This window comes from Coturnix japonica, chromosome 2 (assembly GCF_054131305.1).
Source record: "Coturnix japonica strain WE chromosome 2, WE-NBRP24, whole genome shotgun sequence".
In the NCBI taxonomy this organism is placed as follows: domain Eukaryota; kingdom Metazoa; phylum Chordata; class Aves; order Galliformes; family Phasianidae; genus Coturnix; species Coturnix japonica.
Window position 1 is genome coordinate 52616354 of NC_140664.1, and position 24805 is coordinate 52641158.

Genomic DNA, 24805 nt, shown 5'->3' on the forward strand with positions numbered 1-24805 from the left:
ATTAAGCATTGCGTATATCCTTCCATTCCTTTTCTTTGATATTTTGATGAACTGAAGTGCTACACGGTGAAGATCTGATTAGCAAAAAAAAAAAAAAAAAAAAGAAAAAAGAAAAGAAGAAGAAGAAAAAACAAAGGAAAGAGATTTTGCAGAAATCCCTGTTGTAACAATTACGTATTGCCTTGGTAATAATATATTATGTACGAGAATTTTACAGTAAAGTTCAGACTTTGTTATATCGTTTAACATGTAAGCTTTTTTTTTTTTTTTTTTTTCAAGTTAAACAGATAGAAAATTGTTAGCATGGGTTTTCATTGTGCTTTTCCTGTGTTGGGTTTTACTCTGTTATGATCACAGAGGACTAGAACTGGCTCCTGAAAGGAGGTACCAAAAGACGTTTTGTACCTTACACACTGTCTTGGGATGCTCTCAGCAATGGAAAAAAAAAGTTCAGAAAAGCCCAAAAGCCTTTGAAATTTCAGTCTGTGATTTTCATGATCCAACCCGAGTTTGATCTGTAGAACAATGGCACATAGTTTGCCTTATTCTGAAGCAGAAATGAATGTGTGCCAGTCGTATTCCATAGCCAAGCTACCTGGTTTTAAGATCCCATTTTAGTGGCTGGGTTTGGTCTGCCTTGGAAATCTGGAAGGACTTGCCCAGGACCCCTGTGCTGCACTGTCTCTGGTGGTAAGCTGGTTTCTCAGGGCCAGGGTCAAGGTGGAGAAGAGAGGTCAGTCCCTGCCGTGTCCCTGGGGAGGTGACTCACTCCTGAGATGGGATCCTGCTTTCATTAATGCCACTTGAGGTTAACTGGGACATGGTGCAGAAAGTCCATGTATTAGCGTGGTTGGTTACATAGGAATAAACAACATGGAGGTTTCCAGGCCCTATATCTTCACAGGGGGACTTGGCAATTTGACACCTGATCCTTTAAACCAGTCGTCTTTTATAGGAACTGAACTGAATTTCCTTCCCTACAGGGAAGAGTTTGAAGGAATGAATTCAGTGTCATTGCCCTATCAGCCCCATCTCCAGTGTTGCTATGAGAGGAGACAATTTGACTCCAAATGACTAATGTGAATGTTTTATGAAACATATTTTTAAAACTTCAATCTTATCTGAGATTACTGAGTCAGTATCTGAGGCTAGCAAGATATTCCATGTGGCCTTAATGGGATGAAATTGCCTTGCATCTTAGTACATACTGAATAAAAATATTGCTGTGAAACGATAGGCTGAATTTATAGCCAATAAGGCAAAATGAGGAATATGATTTAGCCAGGAAGTATTGGTAATGGTTGGACTAGATGATCTTCTAGGTCTTTTCCAACCTTGATAATTCTGTGTGATTCTGTGTGATTCTGTGTGATTCTGTGTGTGTGAAAATCTTATCCTTTGTAAAAGGAAAAGAAAAAAAAAAAAAAAAAACTGAACTAAAAAAAAACACCATTCACACACTTTTAATGAGGAGTGAGCTTGCCAAAATCTCTCCAGTCGTCATAGAGGTTTGGAATGAAGAATTATCATTTGAAGATGAACAATATGAGTTGTGCTGCAATTTCAGCAGCAATCCCCAGACCTGTTTTCTTTATGTCATGAAAACTTTAGAAACAGAAACAGTACCAAATTGCCACTGGTACTGAATAATGTGGCTTTTATTGTTGCCTGGGCTTTTCAATATATCCAAGAAAATAATTTAATACTTATTAATAAATAGAAGGTAACTAAAGATGACTGTGATATACGCTGTTTAAAATTTCTCAGTATCCCTAATTTGTTAGTAAATTCAATATATTTTATTTAAGCAGAATCATATATACAGTATATTAACTTTTTTTTTTTTCCCAGGCAATCTTTACTCAGCACAGAAAGGCCAGATGTATGGGAATTGTAAAAAATCAGGATATGCATAAAAACTGTTCAAGTGCATAAAGCAGCCCCATCTGGAAGACATCTAACAGAAATGAAGTTGTACAAAACCATTCCATTGATAATAAAGCTAATTTTTATGGGTCTGACAAGTATGTAATTATGTTCAGTGGTGCTTTTCAGATTTTATCACAGTCAATAAACCGCAGTGGTAATTTCATTCCCATTTGACATATTTACATGGAAACATTTGATTGGAGGAATTAGTAACCCTGAAAGCCTTGATAGATATGTTTTAATGATCTGTGACCTCCGCAGTCCCTCATCTGTTTATTGTTGCAACAGGCGAGAAGTCGTTCCTCTGTGACCTTTGTGGCTTTGCCGGCGGGACACGTCATGCCCTCACCAAGCATCGGAGGCAACACACAGGTCAGTAAGGCTGCCTGTACTCCTTGCTGTATTTTCTCCAGCAAGGGAGCCTCTCTGCGCTGGGGAGGGAGTAAAGCAAGTCAAGTAGCACATTGCAGCACAGATAATCCAACGTTTCATTGTTTACTTTACTTTTTTGTAAAATGTTTGTGCTCAAGGTCTGTGAGCTTGAATAACTGCTTTTCAGGGGGGGTTATTTTTGTTGTCTTTCCTAAAGAAAGTAGAATTGTAAAGACTGGCTTTCTTCTTTAAATGAATGCTAAGTATACTAATTTTTCTTTCGAGGATCAAATAGATTACCTACTGTGAAGATTTTGCAAGAGTCTGCTAGAACATCTCTGAGTGAAAATTAAAGACTACATATAGATTAATCCATTATTTTGGGCTGAGACGTAGTTGAAAGCTAGTGTTGCTTCAGTTGTCCTTTTGTAGTTTTAAGATAGTTTGTAATTAATAGCTGCAACTTTAAAAGTTATCACATGCTTAACATGTAAAGCAGGATTTATCCTCAGAATGAGTAAAGCTTTCCTATCACCTGGTTATAAAAATTTAATATAAGATAAAATTAAATCGGATCTTAGCTTCAGAAGACCAGAAAAAGCGTAAGTATTAAACATTTATTAATACATTCTACCTTAATTGTGGTTTTTAGCAGTTACTAGTAAATGTTTGATTATTTGAATAGATTTTGTTCAAACAGAGACAGGAGCATCACTGCTTAAACCACTGTAGTTTTTTGTTTTACCAAATAGCATGAGGATAATATAGTATCAGAAATTGCTGCGCGAGTTAAGTGACCGTTGTCTAAAGGACAGCGGAAAGAAATGGCTAACAAATGAGAAGCTGTAGTTGTTACATCATGAATTTTCCATGGGTTTTGCAAAGGAATCTCTGTGGGAGATTTTATTATGTCCCTGAATAAACTAATCTGGATTCAGGACATATACCATCAAAATGCATAATTTCCTGGAGAGCAGCTACTCTCTTTCTTGAGAGCCTGAAGCCATTCTTTTTATCCTGTTTTCAGTTTATTAAGGCAACCATATTTGGAGGAAAATATGATGCTCACAGAAAGGCGGGGTTTTTCCATGCTATCTCGAAATACCTTCAAGTGGATTTGGTCTCCATATAAAAACTATAGAAGGCCAAATTTTGTCTGTAATTCTTACTAGGAATCATACTTCAGAATTTTTCTTCTGATAACAAAGATTGCACAATTGTGAGACAGTATTACCACAGCCAGTGTGGCATATCTGTGTCATTAAAGTGTTCTATCTACTAAATATTATAGGTTTTGTGTTAATACACTCCATGAGTGGCAGTGAGCAATTGCAAACCCTGGAGTAAAGTTGTATGCTTCAGCTATAAAAAATAATTTCTGGTTGGTTGTTTTGTTGGTTTTTTTTTTGGTGGTGGGGTGGGAGGGGACTGTGAAGAGTTTTCATGTTGACTGAAGTTTACCAGATCTGGGTTTGAAATGAAAGTGATTTATTTATTTGTTTGTTTGTTTGTTTATTTTAAGTAGAAATAGATCATTGTTTTCAATTGGATGGGAATTATCCTTTGGTTTTTCATGACCTGCTGTGATACACTGGAAGTGTGTCTATGTGTAGGACTCACTGTCAGTGCAGAGACACAGGTGGTAAACAAAGATGGAAAGTGAAACAAGTGGATATTCTTGTCTTACTCTTCTTCTGTTTGCCTCTTATGAAAGTGCAGATGTGGTTTATAAATAACATAAGTCTTTACCATAGGTTATATGTTCATGGGTTTGTATCAATAGGTCACAAAGCAGTAGGAAAAAAAAAAAAAAAGTATTTTATCTCTTGGTTGTCTGTAGTTATGCTGAAAAAAATGGTATGTTCCTCACAAAAAACTGTCTGCATCTGGGATGGCATTTTGCCCTTTTTTTGCCAGTGTGGCGAGGCCTTTTGTGCTGTGATCATAGGGATATACAGGTTATAGATCACAAAGCTTGCATCTAGCAGGCATAACTTTATATTTTATGTCAGGACTGGAGACTCGTTATTACTTTGCTATTAACTTTATACTACACAGGACAGTATCTCAGTGGCAGAGGGATCTATCTTTTTGGCATTTATCTGCCTCTGTGGCACAAACAATCAGAGATGATTCTTTAGCAGAAAAATTATCCGTACCTTCTATTTGTTTCAAGGAGAATGACACAATCCACCTTTGCCTGCACTGTTGCGCTTACGTGGGCTCCCTTGCATTTTCATCCAGTGCACAACTTTATATCAGTTCTTAGCTCTTTGTACCTGTATTTTTTCTCCTGTGTCCCCAGTTGACACAATTTTCCCTGAGCAGAATGCGAAAGCAAATTACAGCCAGATTTGAAAGGGATAGGTATCAAAAATGGTCTAAATGGCTTAAATAATTCCCTACTGTAACACAAACTGTCGAGGGGGCTGACAGAGAATATCTTCCAATCCAAGATTTACTTCTATCACCTGTCAGAGACCCTTGATTCAAGGGCAAATGAGCAAATCCTCAGAGGTAGCTGAAGAGTCTTGACCAGCTTAACAAGCTTCCTCTCGTCCCATCCTCAAGGTCTGTGGTGTCTTGACACCCCTAGAGAAATGTTCAGCTACTCAGATGGACATTTGACACAAGAAGAGGACTGGCTGTAGGACAGGCCACTTAGATTTCTGATGTTCTTGCTTCTGTTTTTTCTTACCCTATTTTTCTCTCTTTTTAGACAGGAGTATTTTTTTTTAACAAGGTTATTTAATTCATATTTATCCCAGTAAGAAAATCAAAACCCGCCTGAAGATGGGAAATAAATAATTTTGCAAATTTTAGTGTTGGATGCCTTTGGATTGAGTTTTAATTCTACAAAGAATTGAACAGTTGTCTAAATTATGTAATAAAAATGCATATATGATCTCTACATCATGCACCAAAAAGGTGCATGAAATAAACATACTGTATCACCTAATTTGAAGAGATACTGTACTTTAATCATGATAATAAGAAATGACACAACAGAAAAAGAAAAGAAAAAAAGAAAAAAAAAATTTGTCTCAAAATGAAAATGAGAAAACCCTTACTTCTTAATTTTATAGTGCATTTCTTTTGTTTGTGCTACTGCTTTCCTCTCTTCCTTTCTCTTCCATCCAGCATCACAGTACTTTTGGCTTCGTCTATATTTTTTCCAATAAACTTCCATTTTCCTCTGGAACATCTGGCTTACTGCAACTGTGCTGATCAGTCATAAGCTGTGTTCTGTTACATGCAACTTCTCTTTTATGTTAGTTAGCATACCTGCCTATTGCAAAAAAAAACCAAAAACAAAAACAAAAAAAAAAAAACATATTCATTTTCTACACAGTGGCAGACTACATTTGCTTCTCAGTTATTTATGGTGGCAACTTCCTGGGAGTCACAGAAGCCCATAGTGGTACAGTGTTAGATAGTGTGCATGCTCACCGTATGCAGCTGTGTGAGAGGTACTCTGAACCTATAGAAATGTTTAAGCAGGTTGTGGCTTATATGATGGCTTGTATTATTCAGATCTCTCTGTGATCGATTCTGCTCGTTCATTTCAGACCTGTGCTTCAGTACAAATTTATAAGTCAATATAAAAAAAAGAACATTTAATAATGTATGCATTTTTATCCAAATGAATGACTCATTTTGTGTCTCTAACTCTCATGTGATCTGCTTTTTGACTTTAATGTGTAGTTACATTACTCAGCATTGAATTTAATGTATAATGCAGCCTCTTCCCTTCAATTTCCCCACTGCAGCTTAAAAAAATAATGCTGAATACCACAGAATATGTAGCACAGTTAAGATGACTTACTGATCTTTTCAACAAGAAGTGAAGTGAAACTTGAAGAGGATGTGTTGTTTTTCATGGCCATTTATGCCAACATTTTCAGCACAGTGTGGAACTTAATTCTAGCAAAATAATACCAGTAAATGACATCAAAACTCGGTATCTTAAAACTTTCTCTGTGCTTAAGTGGAATTGTCTAGTAGATCATTTTTCCTCCCCTTTCTCAGCATACAGACATCAGTTAATTTTTAGTATGGAATAACAGCCCCATGGCAGCCTCATCAGCTGCCATAATTTGTCATTAAAATAAAAATAAAAATCAAGGATGTACCTATTATTATGTATCTTATATGAGGAAGAAAATGATGACCAGACTAAAAGCAAATACAATTTGCTTCAATAAACTTCAGCCTTTGTTAGCAAGCCTGCAAACACTCTTCTAGGGAACAGCCTAAACAAAAGTAGGAATAGTTGGCATTAAGAAAAAAACACCTATAACCTCTAAGCAGGCAACCATAAGTGTGGTCTGCTCGTTCTTTAGGTCAAATAAAACTTCTAGATTCTTTCTGTCCTGCTTAACACATCACAAGTAAGACAAATTGGACTAAAAGCAATGGTTTCCTTTTGAGACAACTGGAGTAAAATTTCTTCCATGTTACTAATGTCTGATTAATCACTAAAGACTTTCAAATGGATGGTGTCATTAGTGCTGTGTTTTTTTCCTTCATTTATATGAAAGTTGGGACCTCAGTAGGATGTTCCTTTAACTGCTTTGTGTTATCTATAGGTAGAAATTATCTGGACACTCATGACTGTAAATAAAATCTTGACTTTGCCATCCACAAGTCAACATCTATCACCAAGATTTATAATTTCTGTTATTGTGTTATTTCACTTTTCCTCTAAAAATTACATGTTGAGAACATAACCGCACACAGAAATTTATGAGTACATCAAGCTATGCTCCGTGTCCTAAAAAGCTCATCATCAAAGATAGAGAACTAAAAAGAGGTAATATCAGAGAAAACAGGAAGGGGAGAAGAAAAAGAAAGCTGTAATTTGGGACGAACAGACAAGATAGATGCTTAAGAAAATAGTGCAGAATTTGAGGGATACATTTTCAGAGAGGCAAGAGAGAAAAAATACCAACTTAGTGACAATGTTCTAAAAGTAATAGAATGTGCAGGGCTGACGAGGCTTAGCTGGGTAGCAGCAGGATTAATAAATGCCTGTTAAATGCAGACCAGTGCTCCCTACCGTTTCACCCTTTAATGAGGCTTATTTCCCATATTTTGTTATAGCTGAAATTTTGTGTGACTGTTGACCTAGGCAACTGATATTCTTCAGTACTGTTGAAAAAGCAAAGCCATTTCCTGTTTCATGAAGATGTGGCTAGCAACCATGATTTCTTAAAGTGCTTATGTTGAAACCTAAATAACAACAAAAAATTATATAGGCTCTTTAATTTTGGAATATATGTCCTTCCTTCTTTTCCTATAGAGCTTCCTTTCCACTAGGGCAGTCTGGGGTGCTAGTCTTTCTTTTTCATGGGTTTAATATTGATAAATCGGAGGTGATGAGGCATGAAGACTTTTCTGTACTGGTAGAGGACGGTGCCTAGTTTGTCCTTACTATCACATTTTAGGTATTTTATAATTACTATACATATGCACATTTTATATTGTTTTTTTTAGAATCATATAATGGTTTGGGTTGGAAGGGATGTTTAAGATCATTCAGTTCCAATTCCACTGCTATAGGCAGGGACACCTCCCTTAAAGCCCCCATTCATCCTGCCCTTCAGTGCTTCCAGGGAGGGGGTATCCACAGCCTCACTGGGCAACCTGTTCTAGTGTCTCACCACTCTCACAATAAAGAATTTCTTCCTGATATCCAGTCTAAATCTACCCTCTTCCATTTTAAAACCATTTCCCCTTGTCTTATCGCTACCTGCCCTTACAAAAAGTCCCTCCCCAGCTTTCCTGTAGGCCCCTTCAGGTGCTGGAAGGCTGCTATAAGGGGCCTCCAGAGCCTCCTCTTCTTCTAGTCATTTCAGGATTTCTGCTATTTTAATTTTATATTAATTATATCCTTTCCTGGGAGTAATTGAGAATCCTTCTGGAATGTTTCATGGCAGCCAGTATAAAAATCAAATTGAATTTGTTGCCTGTAATGTCTGAATGTAGGAATGGGAGGAAGAAAATCCAGATACTGATTGAGAATGTTCTCTCCCAAAGATAGCAGAGATAAAGAAAATAAGTAGCAAAAAGTACTGCTCTTCAGAACACTCCTCACCCCCAAATCAAAGAAATGCCCAGAATATCCTTTTAGATTTTTTTTTCAGTGTACTTAACAACCTGGTTAATTTTTCTGTATGAATAAATACCTTTCCCCTTGCGCAGCTGCTAAGAATTATCAGCCATGCTAGGCAGTCATTTTTTTCCCCAGTTTAGTCGGCTTCTGTTATGTGGTGCTGCTGTGATGTATTTTCTGTCAGGTGAAATTTATACATCGTCCACTTGACAGGAGCAGTTAGCCACAAGGATTTCCTAAGGAGAAACTTCCTGGAGCTCCGGGGAAGGATTATCATTTTTCTTCTGGTCACTATGGACTTTCTAGGCCCTCCTGGCTTCATGGGTCCTCACTTATCTGTCAGCTCAACTGGCCCAACTCAGCACAGCAGCAGGCCTTCCCCTGCATATCTTCTACCAAATGGCAAACTAAAACTTCCTTCTTAGTTCAGACCTGGTTTTTAGCAATGGTGCAAGGTCGCAAGGAGCAAAAGCATTTTGAATTAGATCATTTAAAATAAGTACCAGTGCTACCTCAAATACTTGTAGCTTTACTACTTGGACTAGAAAATGTTACTATCCTCAATAATATATAGTAAAATAAATCAGACACACAAAATGGCAAGTTCAAGAACAGGTTATGTTGCTTGCTTATCTTAGGCCTCCTAGAAGAGGAAAATGAAACGAATACCGTGCAAGTTGCTGGAATAATCAGTTTCTGCAGAGCTGAGGGTCGGTGTTTGGCAAGAAAACTCCATTTAGAGCAGAATGACATACTTTATGGTAGTCTCAATTTGTCCAGTGTAGAGACTTTTGTATTGTGTCCTGCCCCTTCACCTTTCCTTGTCCCATGAAACAATAAGGGAAAAACAGTAGCTGAAATTCTCTGCAGCAGCTGTTAGAAGCAATTATTCCAACTCTTTATGGAGCTTTCAGAAGCTGCTCCATTGTCTGTCCTTGGTCTTTTCAGGCCTCAGAGCCTTGAGTTTCCTTCTCTCCAGGGAGTGGAGGGGGTAAAAAAAGCACTCTCCAAGAATGAGAAATACAGATTTCTGTGTCTTCTCAGAATTCTGGCAAAGTTTCCTTGGAAGTCTTGATTGTTTCATGCTTTAACCAGGCTTTAAAAATCTATCTTGGTGGCATGGTCATTTAGGCCATTTGCTTGTGACGTGACTGCTGGTGATGGGTTTCCTGCTGTCACTCTGAAAACTCCAAGTTGTACCTCCTTAGAGATGGGGGTTCAGCTTTGAAAGTACCTATTCTAAACCACTGAACAATCTGCAAGGTAGGTGTCTATCCCTAACTCTTCTAATTAGACTTCTTAATTGGGGTTGTTGATTCCTTATGTAACCTTTAAGATATAAATACTTCGGAAGGCTTCCACAATACAATCAAGATTGCCTGTGTTGGGAGCTGCCTTCTGTCTTCTGCACACAAAAAGAAACCTGTCTTCTCTCGAAGTGGTAATTATATATGCCTGTAAGCCACACAGAACATTTCTGAAGTAACTAGTTGGAAAAATGTGATGCAGGTGTCTGAGCTGAGCTTCACTGTATGCGTATCTGTCGTTGAGATTTTATCTTAGTGTTCTCAGAGTGCTCCACCCCTTAACTGGAATGGAAAAACACTCTTCTAATAAAAAAAATAAAAATACTCTCATTATAAGCTAGAATTTAGATTTTTATCTTCCTTTAATTTGCAGTTCTCTAGAAATTTCCAGTGCTGGTGCACATTCAGCAGAGATCGAATTTTAGTCTTCTGAAAAGAGTATTTTTTAGTCTAGTTTTTTTTTGTTTTTGTGGTTCTTTTTTGTTAACATTTCAAATCTTGCTGAAATTGGCCCACTGTTCAGAAAAGCAGAAAGTGCAGAAGAATAGAGGCAAGAGCAGGATGAAGAACTGAGTTCTGGTTCATGTTTTCAGTTCTTGTTTATGTATGAAAAATGCAGGAGCAGAGATTAAAAAACACTCAGAAATGTTTTTTCTCAGGGGTGTGCATTTTTGAGGACTGAATATGAGCTCTGGACTGATTTCTCACCTTCTGTCTCCAAAAGCATTTCTTTCTATGCTGTGAATGACCCATCTTCAACAGAAGATGCAGGATGAGAGAAAGGCCTGTCTCTAGGCAAAGATGTTTTTATGGCCCAAGGCCTGTGTAACATGTTTACTCTGTTTCAGTGCAGTTCTTTCTCATCTTTTTGCACACCACTTGGGAAGTCTGCTGGCTACTGATGTATATGATGCAGAGAAAGCAGTATTTTGTCATTAATACATTCTGTTTGGGAATGTATTTTGTATTTGCTGTTGTGATGTGAACTAAAATCTGTTCCAAAGGATTTCCCCAAAATTTAAATTTGTCTGCCTTTTTTGTTGATAAAAGCTGATAATACAAATCTTCTCTTGTCACTTTCTAGGAGAGAAGCCATTCAAATGTGATGAGTGCAACTTTGCTTCTACAACACAATCGCATCTGACAAGACATAAGCGTGTCCATACTGGAGAAAAGCCTTACAGATGTCCCTGGTGTGACTACAGGTAATGAGTCATTAAGTAAAGCATGATGAGAGAAGGGTTAAGGTGATCAGACGAGGTTCATTTGAAGTCACCAATAAAAATATATTGCCATTAAAACACCATCAGGGCAACGGTAATTGCATATTAAATTAGGAGCTAAATTTAAAAACTTAGTCTTCAGTATTTAAGTATTACTTTGTAAAGAAAAACAAATGATGGGAAACCTTTTAGTGGTAACACCGTAGTGTTGAGTGTTTGTTTCACAGCTGCTCTAGTGCCTGTTAGAATTCTCCACGGTGAGACCACTTATCTGCATTGCCTTTTCAAATCACTTGCAGGTTTGAGATTTTTTCGGTTGAGTTGCAACCATTTCAACAAGACAGAAAAAATCCCCCAAAAAGCTTAGCAACCTCAATAGTCATCAGAGTATTTATAATTAGAGGCAACAGGAGCTAGTAAAAGTACTGTAGTACTTCTTCTGATTCAGTTTTCCTTCCCTTTGCCAGCCAAGCTCATTGGATGACAGTGGCTATAGGGTGGTTGCATGGTGAAGTCTCCTTTGCTACACCACAAAAACCCCACACTATTAGGACAATAGATTTGGTTATCAAAAATCACATGAATGAACAGTTAAGAATACTTGCTGTGCTCATCCCATGTGTCTTTTGTTCATGATAGACTAGTTTACAATGATCTCATCTTCCTTCATAAGCAATTATTTAGTTTTCTTGAACATACTTCTACAGTCAATACCTTGCAGTGAGGCGGATAGTGTAGGTGTATTGTAATACATAGAAGCCATTCATAAGCATTTTATGAGAATTTATATACAAATATTTTTTTAAAAAGTTGGTATTATATTTGATAAGTGGCATGTGACTGTGTAATTGGATGCATGTGCTGTGATGCATACACATAAGAGGAGAAAGTTAAGCATCTGATTATACCGCTGAGCATTTTTTCATTTCTTTTAACACTGAGCATACAACTGTAATATTCTTTTAGTGTAAGTTTTAATGTACTTTCCTAAAACAAGATTATTTAACGAAGGCTAGCCTTGTAATATGCGGTTACAAAGTAGTTATGAGCCACTTTAAAGAAAGCTTCTGTACCGACAGCTCCTGCAGCAATCATACTGTTACTATACAAAAATGTTTGTTGGTTTGTGCATATTGTGTGAATGCATTACAAACTCTTCTTACTGAGCTCCCATGAAGTTACTGCCTAGAACTGTAAAGAATTGCAATCGATAACCTGGGGAGGTGACTTCCATTTATGTTCTTCTTCCTTAGGGTATCCACACGCCCTTTTTCATTTCTCCCAAAAATAGAGTGTTTCTCTTGTCTTCAGTGAGTCATTTTAGAAGGATAGGTGTTTTTGTATTTGTCAGAGTGGATATGTTAAAAGACCTGTGTTGAAGGAAGCAAGAGCTTGCAAGCAACAGCATGGCATGATCTGCAGCAATGAAAGTAAAAGAAGTGCTGACTCTTTTGGGCTGTGTGTTTGAGAAGGCCTAATCTTGTAGTCATCCACTTTTATAAGCCATCCTGGTTGGGAACGATAGCCTTATTACAGAATTAAGTAGAGATGGGTTTTGCTGGGTGTGAGCTCCTGACCAGTGTCCCACTGCAGTTTGAAGTTTCTTATACTCCCACACTGAGTGGATGCAATTCCCTTGCTCAGTATGGCAAAGTAATGCTCTATTTTGTGAAAGTCAAGAAGATTTTTTTCTTCAGATGTACACTTCTCTGCATAGGATAGAAATTTCAAGAAATGACAGGATTTTTTGTTTTATTATACTGGATTTTGTCAGAGAAGAAGCAAACATAACTCACCCGGTTTATTAGTATTAACAAGAATTCTGTAAAACCCCCTGCCTCCGTATTATTGAAAAATAAATGTTTCATGATAATAGGATGCCAGTTTCCATTCCTCATAGGCCAATTCTGACTCTCTGGAAGCCGGCGTCTAGAGATACCAGCTGATGCAGCTTTGATTCTGCGGGAATCTCATTCTGAGCTCAGCTGAAAAACATCTGGCAGGGATGCAGTAGTGAGAGCTGTTCTGCTGCTGCTGCATACTCACAGAGGTGGTGAGGCACTGTGTAGTGATGAGGAGCCAGTGAGGGGCTGCTGTATTTATTAGCCCAGCAGTCCTGCTTGTGCCTGCCAGTTTCCACAGTCCTGGGATATTAGCCAGCCTTGTTGGCACGTATGTTTTATGTGCTCCATCCACCTCTTTCATTTTTTCTCTCTTGTTTTTGTTTTATTGTATTTTTAAGGGGCTTACATGTTGCCTCCTTGTCAATTTGCCTCCTTGTCAACTCTGACAGTACTATCTATTTTCCTGAAGAGGTATTAGCAGCCCTGTAAATAGTGTCCTTCACACCAGTTCAGCAGACTGTACTTACTCTTGTGAATGTCACCTACAGAAATGTGAAATCAAGATTTTAAATTCTGCTGATCTAGTGATAAAATTCACCCCTGTGTCTAGAGACTGAGCTCTCACTTTGGTGACTTCAGCTCAGCCCCTGTGAGGAGAGTTCATCCAGGCTATTTCAGATGTTGCTGTTTAGTGCTGCTTGGTAACTGCAGACTCTTTAATGAGCTTTGTAGTTTCAGTGAGGGGAATATTCTTTACTTTGTGTGTGGATCTGGGGCAGAGTCTTGTTGGCACTACCACAGTGTCTCCTTTCACTGGGAAGTGGAGTGAGCTCTGTATGCCATAAAGTAGTTTGGTACTCTTGATTAAATGGTCTCTGTATACAAGATACTGCAATTATTCTTGTCCAGCTCATCGGTGCTCAGAGGGTTTATAGAGGATGCTGATTTCAAGCTTTTTTATTCTTCGGGTAGAAACTGTGAACTAGTGTGAGTTAGGTGGGCGAAAAATCATAGCTTACCTTAGCTTGAAGTACAGAAAGGCAAACTAGTAAAAGGAAATTTAGGAACCGTTACGAAAATCAGAGTCATTTGTGACTATACAGACTCCTATAACTTTTTTCTTAGCTGTAAAAACTGAAGTGAGATAGACTGTAATAGACTTTGGGGAAAAAGATTCTGGCTGCATGGAACAGAAAAGTGAATTTGTTCCCTGTATAACTCGCAGCATGGGAAAGTCTTGTTTTGACCAGGAAAAGACATGAATGGATGTGGTTATCCCAAGTGAATAATAAATTAATCCAAGGTTTCTATCGCATGGATTTCATACTCTCAATAACATGCATATCCCCAAAAAGGAAATGGGAAATTTTGGTCATTTTATTTCGCTGAGTTGCTTTTATAACCTATGTTTATGAGTGTAAGTAAATGTTCCTGCACAACTGATTTCTTTCACCTCTATTTTTGTACTCAAAGTGCTTAGTATTTATTTTTGCCTGAATCTTTAGCATACTGCTAACAAAAAAACAACCTTTTGCTTCTCTCTATAGCAGTATACAACTTCCACTAATGATCATAATTAGAAATTATATTTTCAGGCTACGTTTTAAACTACAGTTCCTTTTAAAGGAAGAAAAATGTCTATAATAAAATTTTGATTGTTAAAAGTTTAAACTTTGTGGGTTTTTTTGTTTTTTTGGTTTTTTTTTAACATTTGTGTTTTAAAATCAGCTCCATCCTACTTAGACTTAAAAAATAATAAAAAGAAGCACATTTGCATTTACTTTTTTCAAATCAGTGTGTTTCTCCATTCTTTGTCAGTGTGCTTCATCACGCAAAAATATTCATTCACCCCTAATTAAAGTTCCCTGCAATTTTATAATGCAGAATTGGTCTCATAGGGCCCTACACCACTGTTATATATGCAATGCCTATTTTATATTTCTGAGTCATTTACAATACATGCGTTGTGTGGCTAAACTTTGTCGATTGCAGAGTCCTAGAGTAATACTGTCAAAAATACTGTTTGCGTTTTGTGGTGGGACCAGTAAGAAGCAAAGTCAGACAGCTTCATGAAACTGAGTAATGCCAGTGTACTTTTAACTAATTTCTGAAGCTGTTGGTTGTATATTATATGTCCAAACGTTTAAAAGCTGTGATATGTTTAAGGACCAGACTTCAACATGATTTCATAAGTACTAAACTCCTCTGTGGTCAGTGATGTCAATGAAAGGTGCTGATATACAGCATTTTTAAAAACTAAACAAATTTTGTGCCTGTGTCTACAGCAAAGAATTCATAAGGAACGAAGAGTCTCATTTTAGCTGCACATTAAGCTTGAAATATAAGTCCATCTAAGTGTATACTAATTTTCCATGTAAGTATCAGAGCTTCATAGGCAAGTAATAGCTGACATTCAAGGTGTGAGGGAGGGAGGTGCTTAAATACAAAATGGATTTGGATTACTTTGTTGAGGGGTTCAGCCTCAACCTTTAAGTGAAATTTGTTCAGCATTCAGACAATCACCAGCTTAGTTTTGTGTTACAGGAACAGTATTGTTACTTTAACCATGAGTCTGTGGGACAGGTATAATGTTCACATACTCTACACCATCCCTGTGCTGTAATTAAAGTAAATGTCTCTCATTTCTCCGTGACTCCACTGCATGGTTTAATTTTACATGGAGTACCTGCAGTGGTGAGGAGAAGAAAAGGGATGGAGGACAACATCCAGGGGTATGGTGATGTTCCGCAGTCAGAGATAAGAGGGTTTAGAATCTTTATAAATCAAACAGCCAAGCCAGCAAAACAGCATGAATTCCATAAATGCAGCATTCTGTAAAGTATATGACTTGTGAAGGATGCCTTACAAGGCTGAGAATAAATAGCATACATTTTTAATATAATTATGTAAACTAAAATAAATATTTTACATTTATTATGCATAATAAAATAATTAGACAACGTTCTGCGAGGGATTATGGCATCTGAAATTCCAAGTGCAGAAGGATTCATTGCGTACTCTGAGCAGCGGCGGCAGCATGACTTAGGGGAGCGGCTCCACAGGGGCCACTTTTCTTTTTTTGGACAGCATCCCCTGGGAGTTCCTATTTCCCTCTGACTTACAGTATATGTTCATAAGATGTAAAGCCTGGCTTATAATACTCACCAGGATTTGTACCTAAGTCATAAGAATGTGCAAAGTAAGTGTTTTTTTTGTGGGTTTTTTTTTTTTTCTTCTTTTTTTCTCACCGTTTATTTTGGTGAATTTAATAACCTTTAGTTGTCTTGATATCACTGCATCAGCTGCACGCTATTCCCTGGTTATATCAAGGATAACTAGGGACCACTTTATATGCTGAGGTAACAGTTTGCACTTATTCACGGCAAAACTTCTACATAAAATGATGAAACAGTGTATTTATCATTCAAATGTTAGCATTAATATGCACTGGTTTCCAGTGAAATTTTATACGTGTGCGCAGGAAATAGGGAGGCTGTACAGCTGTGTGGAGTGTTAGGTTGATGAGGATGCTGAGCAGCAGCCACCACTTCACTGTGGAAGAACTCTTCTTTGTATTTTACAAAAGCAGATTTGGGCAAAAATGTGCTTATACTTTATACTAAAAAGAAATTGCTAGGACAATGATGCATGTATGTAACAGAGCATAGTGGGCCTTCAGGAAGCATTTAAGCTTCCTTTGTGATCCAGAGCAGGAGTTGAAGCTATCCAGTGCACCGTGCTAGCAGCCTTATAAACAAATGAAGATGAAAGTTTAGAGAGAACTTCTGTCAGTGCATGGGCATAGTGCCCAGATGCAAACTCCTACGGGTACTGTTCTGCACTTAGTTTTTAGTAAGCATTCAGATAAAATATTTGATAGTATTTCTATTAATCTGGAATGAAATATACTGTAGCATTGTAGGCTATAAAAGAAAAAACTCTGTAAAAAATCCTGGGAATACAAAAGGTATTATTCCCTTTTTGATGTTTCTGTTACTCAAGAAAACTTTTCTTATTCACCTTAGCTATAGCAGATAAAGATTTAAGCTCTACAGAAACATTGTCAGGATTTCTTTTAGTAGTTACTGTCTCCCCTTGCTGTTCACTTTGGTGTTTGGCTCTAAACTCTTCTCATGCGGCCTCTCCCCTGCTGAAGTGATGCATCCTTTTTTGGATCAAAGCCCAACAAACTTAACCCAAAGCCTGAAGTGTTTGGTGGCTTGGAAATATGAATAAGAGCACTTCATGCAGTGGACAGGTTAATCTAATATCTTCTGCCACTGCATTTAATCCTCTCTCTGTCCTCACACGTCTTTCTCCCTATTCCATGTAGTTATCACTGTCTTCTCTCTTTCTTCTTAGGAAACATAAATATGTTAATATACATATACCCATATTTATATTTAATAAATTGTTAATGTTTATAAATCTGGAAAACCTGCATATATTTCAAAGTAAAATAATGTCCAAAGTAAAATAGTGTAAAATAAGGGGGGTCCTGCCACGTCACAGCCTGAATCCCCGCCAACGCCTACAACAAGGTTGTTATTTTGATAGTAAATCAAATGTGGGTGTTAAACTCAAGATGGATGGCAAGGCTATGATCTTACAGTAGCTTTCAGCAACCAAGTCTTGTAATTTCCTATTCTTGTCCTGGTCCTGATAAAAATGTACAGTTCTTCTTTTATGTCTGCAAATAGACTTTCACTTGTTGGAATAACTTGATCTAAAACTAATCGTGGGTAACATAGAATAAGTAATATGACTCCTTTAGGTAAAAAATAGTCTTAAGAAAAATGAAAGTGACTACACGTTTTCTTCACTGGTGCCTGAAAAGAGAGAAATTTAGCAAACATAAAAAAAGTTTTCCTTCTTCCATTCCTTAATTCCCATTCCAGTCATTATAAAGAGGCCACAGCTATCTTTGGGGGTGGTCAAAGAATTACTGTTATTGCTTACTACCTCAGTGGTTGTTAGCAATCTTTGAGAAATGTTTTGGTAGGCTTAGAAGCCATCAGAACTGAAACTAATACAGAAGTATGTTGTGTTATGTATAGTTTATTTCCAAGGCAATATGGCTTTTACTATGTAAAATAGACCACTATATAGACTTTTCTATGTAGCAACTCTGTCTTTGTAGCAACATCCCTTATGCCTCTTCCCATCATATATTGCATAAAAAAACAAGATAAAATGTTAGGAAGTAGTAGAAAACAAATTCTGTTCAGAAACAGTTCTAAAAAGAGAGTAGCTCAGTACAAGGGTGAGGGAAATATATTGTGTTCTCACTCCAAATGCAAATAAAAATGTTAAAGTAATAGTTGTTGCACAGAAGATGAAGGAAGGGCAACTAGCAGGTTCTTTCCAGGGGGGACAGTGGAGGAGCTACACTGAAGCTCCCAGGCAGAGCGCATGCCTGGTTATTTAGGTTACTTAGGTTATTTGGGTTATTTAGGTTTACTTGCTCCATTTTCTTTTTCCTCAGTCTCTCAAATAATCTTGTATTTATTTTAGAATAAGGTCTTTTAATAAGGAGAAAAAATCAAGGGAAAACAAAACCCAGAATCCAAATCATACATGAAAAAGATTGTCCTGTATTCTTAGATGCTGTAGGATAAAGCTATTGCTTTTCATTTAGCATCCTTGGAGGAAAGGTGAGGTTTCCATGCGGATTACGTACAGCAAGTCTCAGTGTGCATGGAGAAACAAGCTTATACAGTATTGCTCTCCCTTCTCCCACTCACACAGTCATTCCTGTGTATTTCTCCACCTCCTTCTGCAAACAAGCTGATATAGGAGGGGAGTGGGAACTGAACAGAATGGGAAATAAGTTCTGCTGTTCAAAGTCCAAGAGCAAATCGCTTCCACTTCCTGAAGTAAAGAGGAGGTTGGAAAATGACTTCTGACTCTCAGAATCTGACAGGATCTCCCCACTGCTCTCAGCAGTACACTGGTAGGTTGCTTCATGCCGCAGACCAGCTGATTTGCAGTCTGGTTCTGGTTTGCTTTTCTTTCTGTTTAGGCAAACTGCCCGGTTCACTGTGATGCCTAGAATACAGCTCCGTACACATAGCTGCATGTTTTTAAATAGCACTTTAAAGTAGCACTTCTACTGATGTTCTTCAGCATTGCTGTCTATTTATATTACTAGTGTTGATGTCATTACAAACACACACACAGAACTAGAAACTCTGTAGTTCATAATACTGTAAATCTCTTTGTGTTATAATCTCAGAAATAGATCAAGTGGTTCAACTAACATCATAAACCACCTAAGCTTCATCCTCCTAATTTATTGCAATACTATGGGTACAATTAAAATATCCTATTTATACTTTTACATTTATCATGTAGGTACACACTCCTTCAGTCCCTGTTCAGGCTAATTATGGGTTCTCTCTAACAACTCCATAGTTGAGGAGCATCATTTATTCTTCTAGAAATCCAGTGAGGAACATCTTCTCATCCTGAGCTTCCTCAAAATACTTTAGTTTGAAATTTTCTGCGTTTCATCCACAGGACAAACACCACATTCAAATCCTTCCGAAGTTCTAGAAGTTACTGAGAGAGCATCAAAATGAATTCTTCAGTTCTAATGATTTTTTTTATTTTCTTTTTTCATTAGAAAAACACACTATTTCTTAAATATTTTTATTACAAGCCCTTGGTAAGATACAGAGAGTAAATGTTGGAATTATCTGCTATAGGTGTTTTAAAATATAAACAAGCCATTAGTGACCTGTTTTCAGGAAGAAGGTGTGACTTTAGGTAAAAAAGGCAATTGTTATAAGAGAGTTAAAGAGGACTGATTTTTAGCTTGGTGTCCCCAACTTATTCTGAGCCTTGCACCAGACCATCCATCCATCTTCTGTCATATTCTTTAAAAACTTCTAAAAATGTTGGCCAGTTTCAGTCAAAATTGACACACCATAGAAGTTGCTGAGATAATTTAAATTCTTCCACCTTTCTTGGAAGAGGTGGATGAGGAAAGGAGAGAAAAAAGGCATTGAGGAACAGACAGGCAAAATTCAGCATTCATGCCTTCTCCTCTCTTACAACCAGGCGGTGTGTTGCAGCCTCGCCATCTAGCACAGCTGTTTTGTTGGCCTAATGGGAGTTTCTTGAAGGATGTGTTGGGGAGCTGCTGTTGTTGCATTGGGAGATTTAGTTAACAGAGCAAGAATACATAGGAAACCATGCTTCAGTTGTTACAGTGCTCATCCATCAATGTGTTTGAGCTCAAAATTAACTGCTTCGAGTTGTCAGGACAAGTCACTTTAAAAAAATGTTCAAACTTAATGGACATTTTTAAGGATAAAGAGAATACACTCTGCTAGCTGTATTTTTCCTTATAAAAGAAATTATTTGGAAGGGATTTATAGCCCTGAGATGGAGAGCACTGACATTTCTTTTTCAGTTGATGAGTAGAAAGAATCTTCCCATTACAGATATTTCCCACACTTCTTTTCAGGTGACTTTACTGATGAGCTGTGACATAACACATAGGTCTAGAGAAGAAAAATTTGACCAAATACAAAATGTTTGTACATGCTTTTAGTGATAATGAGCATCCACAAATTCTCGTCTCTCAGAGGGTCCATAGGTTCTGTACCTATTTGGAATTCCTCGTTTCCCTTTAGGTGACTAAATGTGACTTTCATCACATTTTAATTTGAATTTTAATTACCCAGCCTTTAAGATTTTCATCAGCACTAATAAATTATAACACAGTCATCTTATACAGTATTTAGTTGATTGATATTTGTATGCTATAATCTAGTCATTTTGAGAAGCAGAAGAAATGCTTTCAAGTAGAAGAAAGGTTTTGAAGACAAAGGATTCTGCACTAGATTTGTTCAAATCTGTGTCAGACCGTAGAGGGAAGCCCTAAATCCAAGCCTTTGCTACAGCAAAGCAGGTGGCTGCTATCCATTCTGTTTGGAAAATACACAGCAACATCAAATCAGGCAATTGTCCCTTATGTGCAGCCAGTGAGTGCAGCAGGGAACGACCATGTGTTGCCTGTGGTGGTGCAAGAGATAAGACATGTTTACAGCATTGGGTGATGATAGCTCTATTAACGCCCTGGGTACATTTTGAAAAGTAAATGCAGTATTTGTTTATTCTGGGTGAGTTTTTGTCCAGCCTCATCTGTTCTTGGCTTACTTTCTTATATTTGAATTTTATTTATTTTATTATTATTATTATTATTATTTTTCTCAGACCATGTTACAACTTGCTACAGAAGAATCTTCATGTTCTTTTCCTGCTCTCAAGTGCTCATTTTTAGCTTCAGCTCAGCAGTAGTACGGAAGGGGTACTGTAACAGGAAGGGTGATGGCTCAGCTTCTCTCCATCTAAGCATTTCTGTTCCATTGCTCATCTAGGAGTCAGCTCTCCCTGAAAGAAGGGCTGGATAGTGTCTGCTGTTATGGGACTGATGCTGTAAAACAAAAGTAAAGGCAGATTGAAGTCCTGGCCCCACAGATATTAATCACATCACATCTGTGAAGTCATGATTCTCCACCTGTCATAAAGTCCATGCTTCTTAAGACAGAAATGGAAAGCCAGGAAGTTGCTAACACTTCACAAGACTTTGTACCCTGAAAGATATAAATGTTAAGCTAAGCAAGTAGACTGTGGGATCAGGAACTGAAACACTTCACAGGTGGGATCCTGATCCCTTAAATCGTAACATATAAAAATCCAAACTCCAGAGCAGTTCTTTCTGAATTTCTGTGTTCCCTGTCTACTGAGATTGCAAGTTCTTGAACAGCTAAGTGAAATGTCTGAGACCTGCATAGAAGAGTTAGTCCTGGGGAGGTGGTATCTCTGACTCAATATTGTTAGTAAACCCTTTAGGGAAGCAGGCCTGTTATTGTATTTTTGGGGTATATGTTAAAGACCTGAAAACTAGACAAACCAAGATTCATTTAATTAATAGCAGCTATGCCATTCAAAGCTTGATTCTAATTAGTATTTAGGATTTCAAGATGAGAGGACACAGAACTGGCTCTTGGGCGTCAGCTGTTTGGATTTTGTAGGAAATTTATATAGGGATCATAAATGAAAACAGAAGCGTAATGCCAAAAGAGGAATTAGAAGTTCTTTAGGTTTCTAGCTGTTCCTTGCTGCTCATTGGCAGAATTTCAGAAAGAAAGAGTGTGTGCAGGATATTTAATGCCAGCTAATACACTTTTCAGGGACTCAGGAAAATTTGATTCAGCCCTTATGAAGATAAGGGCAGCCCAAAACTCAGGATTTCTGTTTCCAAGATTAGTACCTTGATTTATAGAAGGCTAAGGAGGTATAACCAGTGCTTTCTTTTCCTGAGCAGATAGGAGCTCCTGATGCTTCACATAGGTTACCTACACTTATTTTTAGAAAAAGGAGGCACCTAATTTAATCAAATCTTGAGACCTACATTAGGTCTCTCCTATTTCCACTAACTGTTTTGGTAAATGGGCTCAGTTGTCTTCTAGTACTGCCATGCCCAACAACATACCCGAATCAAACAAAATCATAATATCATAGACTGGCCAGGGTTGAAAAGGATCTCATAGTTCATCTAGTTTAAACCCTATGCTGTGGGCAGGGTCATCAACCATTAGACCAGGCTGCCCAGACTTGAATACATCCAAGGATGGGGCATCAAAAGCTTATTTCTACCCTATATTACAGATGTTGTCTTTCCTTTTGCCTGTTTTCTGATTGTCACATCCTTTTCAGCATTCAGACTGTAGTGTTTCTGACTTTTCTCTGCTTCTTCCATGCAATGTGTGGCATAACATCATTCTGTAATGGTATCCTCTCAAGTCAATGACTGAGCAGTGGGAACATACCAGTTTTCTTGGAGCCAGTCTTCACATCATAAATACAGGATTGCATTTCAACACAGGAGTATAAGAAAGCCTGTACCCTTTTGGTGAAACCCTACTGTTGCCAAGACTGCGATAGTCTTTAATGGCTAAAACCTCAAAGAAGCTTGAACAGCTGGAAGCCTGCATTCAGTTGAAGTGCAGTTTCAGTGCCTAATTCCCATAGACTCCTTAGCAAATCTAATCTCTCATTGCTAGGACTAGTAACCCAATACCTTTCATGAGAACTAAATGTATATAAATAGATTTTTCAAATACTTCAGTCTACGCGGTCTTAAGCACTGTCAGGATCAGCCTTGGCTGTTTTAGTCTGGTATTGTTATTAAACCTGACCTTAGAATATGTGTCTCTCTGAATGCATTTCTGACTGCATTTTTGTTGTTGTTTTTCTTCTGTTTTGTTTTTTATATTGTGTCATTATTATATAGCTGGAGAAAGGGTAGCACAAAAAGCAATGGATCTTAGAATGCAAGCTAAAATATTTAGTCTGTTTTCTTTATAGCACAGCTTTCTAATCTATAACCAAGAAGTATCTAGAAAGAAATGATACCAGGATATTATGAGCATCTTCTTCTTTTACTGTTCACTTCATGATAGTAAGCTGCTGTTCTGCAAACCAGTGGAAGTAGCCCTGATAGTCTATTTCCATCCCCTAAGGAATGAAAAAAAATAACATAAACTTGTATGCATCCATTTGGTAACAAAAAAGAAATAATTATACGTATAGCTTTCTGCATACATTCCTACTATTTACTTAATTTGTGCTTACTTTTTGGAAAATGCTTGGATTATTTATAGTAGTTACACAGCAAACTCCTATGGCCTCTAAAGAGGTATGTGGATTAATGACGTCTCAAAGAATTGTTTTACAAGAGTACTGTGGTATTTTTAGAATGTGTGCTTAGTTAAAACAGTCACTAAAGGGATGTTATTCACATAGACAGCATCTTTTGTAAAGAACCTATGGGTGGTTTTGTGGGTTTGTTTTTACTGTTTCTGCATTCTAACTTGATTCCGTAATGTTCTTCTGTATACATATATGTGACATTAAGCCTATGAATATGTCTAGATGTTCTAAAGTTAGTTGTTGCGACTGTAGTGCAAAACAGATTCAAAAGAATCTTTTGGTTTTATATTGAAGGTGAAGACTGTGGGATTCTATTCCTTTTTTTTTGATTATTTGTTTTGGTTTTTGTTTTGTTTTGTTTAAGAGTGGAATATATGTTTTCTTTAGCTGTAAAAGCACAATCAAGGCAACATGATAAGTGAGTCAGTGTTGTAAAAGTAAAACTAATTTTGCCTTCACTCACATGAGCTATAGAAGGAGGAAGCTTTATTGTCCCTGGGAAGGTGATAAGGCAGAGTAATTGTATATTATACTGTCCTGGAACATCTGCCTGAAGACTGTTGGAGCAATTCATCTATCATGGACGATACAGCATGTTTTGTCTTTCTGCTTTAACCCATCCCCACTGCTGGTCTGCACGAAGGTTTTGATAGGGACTGTGCCTGGGCTGGGGCTCACATTAATCAGTCCCCTTGTTCAACACTCCAGCTGACATAATTACAACCTGCGCACAGCAGTTATTCAAGTCGAGTCCTTGTCACTCGTGGTGCGAAACTACACAGCTCAGATCCCGAAGGAGATTGCCTTATCACACAGAACAAGGGCTCACAGGAGTTGAAGAGAATAGAAATGGGAAAATGTCTTCCGGGAGTACTATATATTCCTTTAAAATAAGACATTTGAGAGACTTACAAGGGACAAAGGGAAGCATTGTGCAAGGACTGAAATGAACAGGTTATTATTTTTAAAAGGATTACACAGGCCATTTTTGTGAAATGGACATGGATTATTAAATAAATTCAGTGGTCTCTCTCTCTCTTATCATTCAGTGACTCTGCCCTATTAGTTTTCTTCAGAAGTGATACAATAGTTTTTGACTTGTATAAGCTTTAAGTATCTCTCAGTAGAAATCATCAGAACACAACTAATAAAAGTGCACGTATTATATCACTAAAATTGGCACACACATAAGGGAAGGTCCACGAGAATCAGAGTTAAGGGTGAAGGAAGAAGCATGCAGAAGGACTTTCAAAGATGAGCAAGTTCATTAGTTTCTGCTCTAGCATGATA

At 37.5% G+C, this 24805-nt stretch overlaps 1 protein-coding gene across 4 annotated transcripts in view; it reads left to right on the forward strand.

Moving 5' to 3' along the window:
- Window positions 1-24805, forward strand: part of ZNF407 (zinc finger protein 407) — a 329424-nt gene that overhangs the window by 198112 nt on the left and 106507 nt on the right. For all 4 annotated transcript variants that reach the window (XM_015855154.2, XM_085539782.1, XM_085539783.1 and 1 more), the window contains exons 6-7: window positions 2218-2301; window positions 10808-10928. In XM_015855154.2, the coding sequence (XP_015710640.2) occupies window positions 2218-2301; window positions 10808-10928 (205 nt within the window). The remainder of the gene's footprint in view (window positions 1-2217; window positions 2302-10807; window positions 10929-24805) is intronic.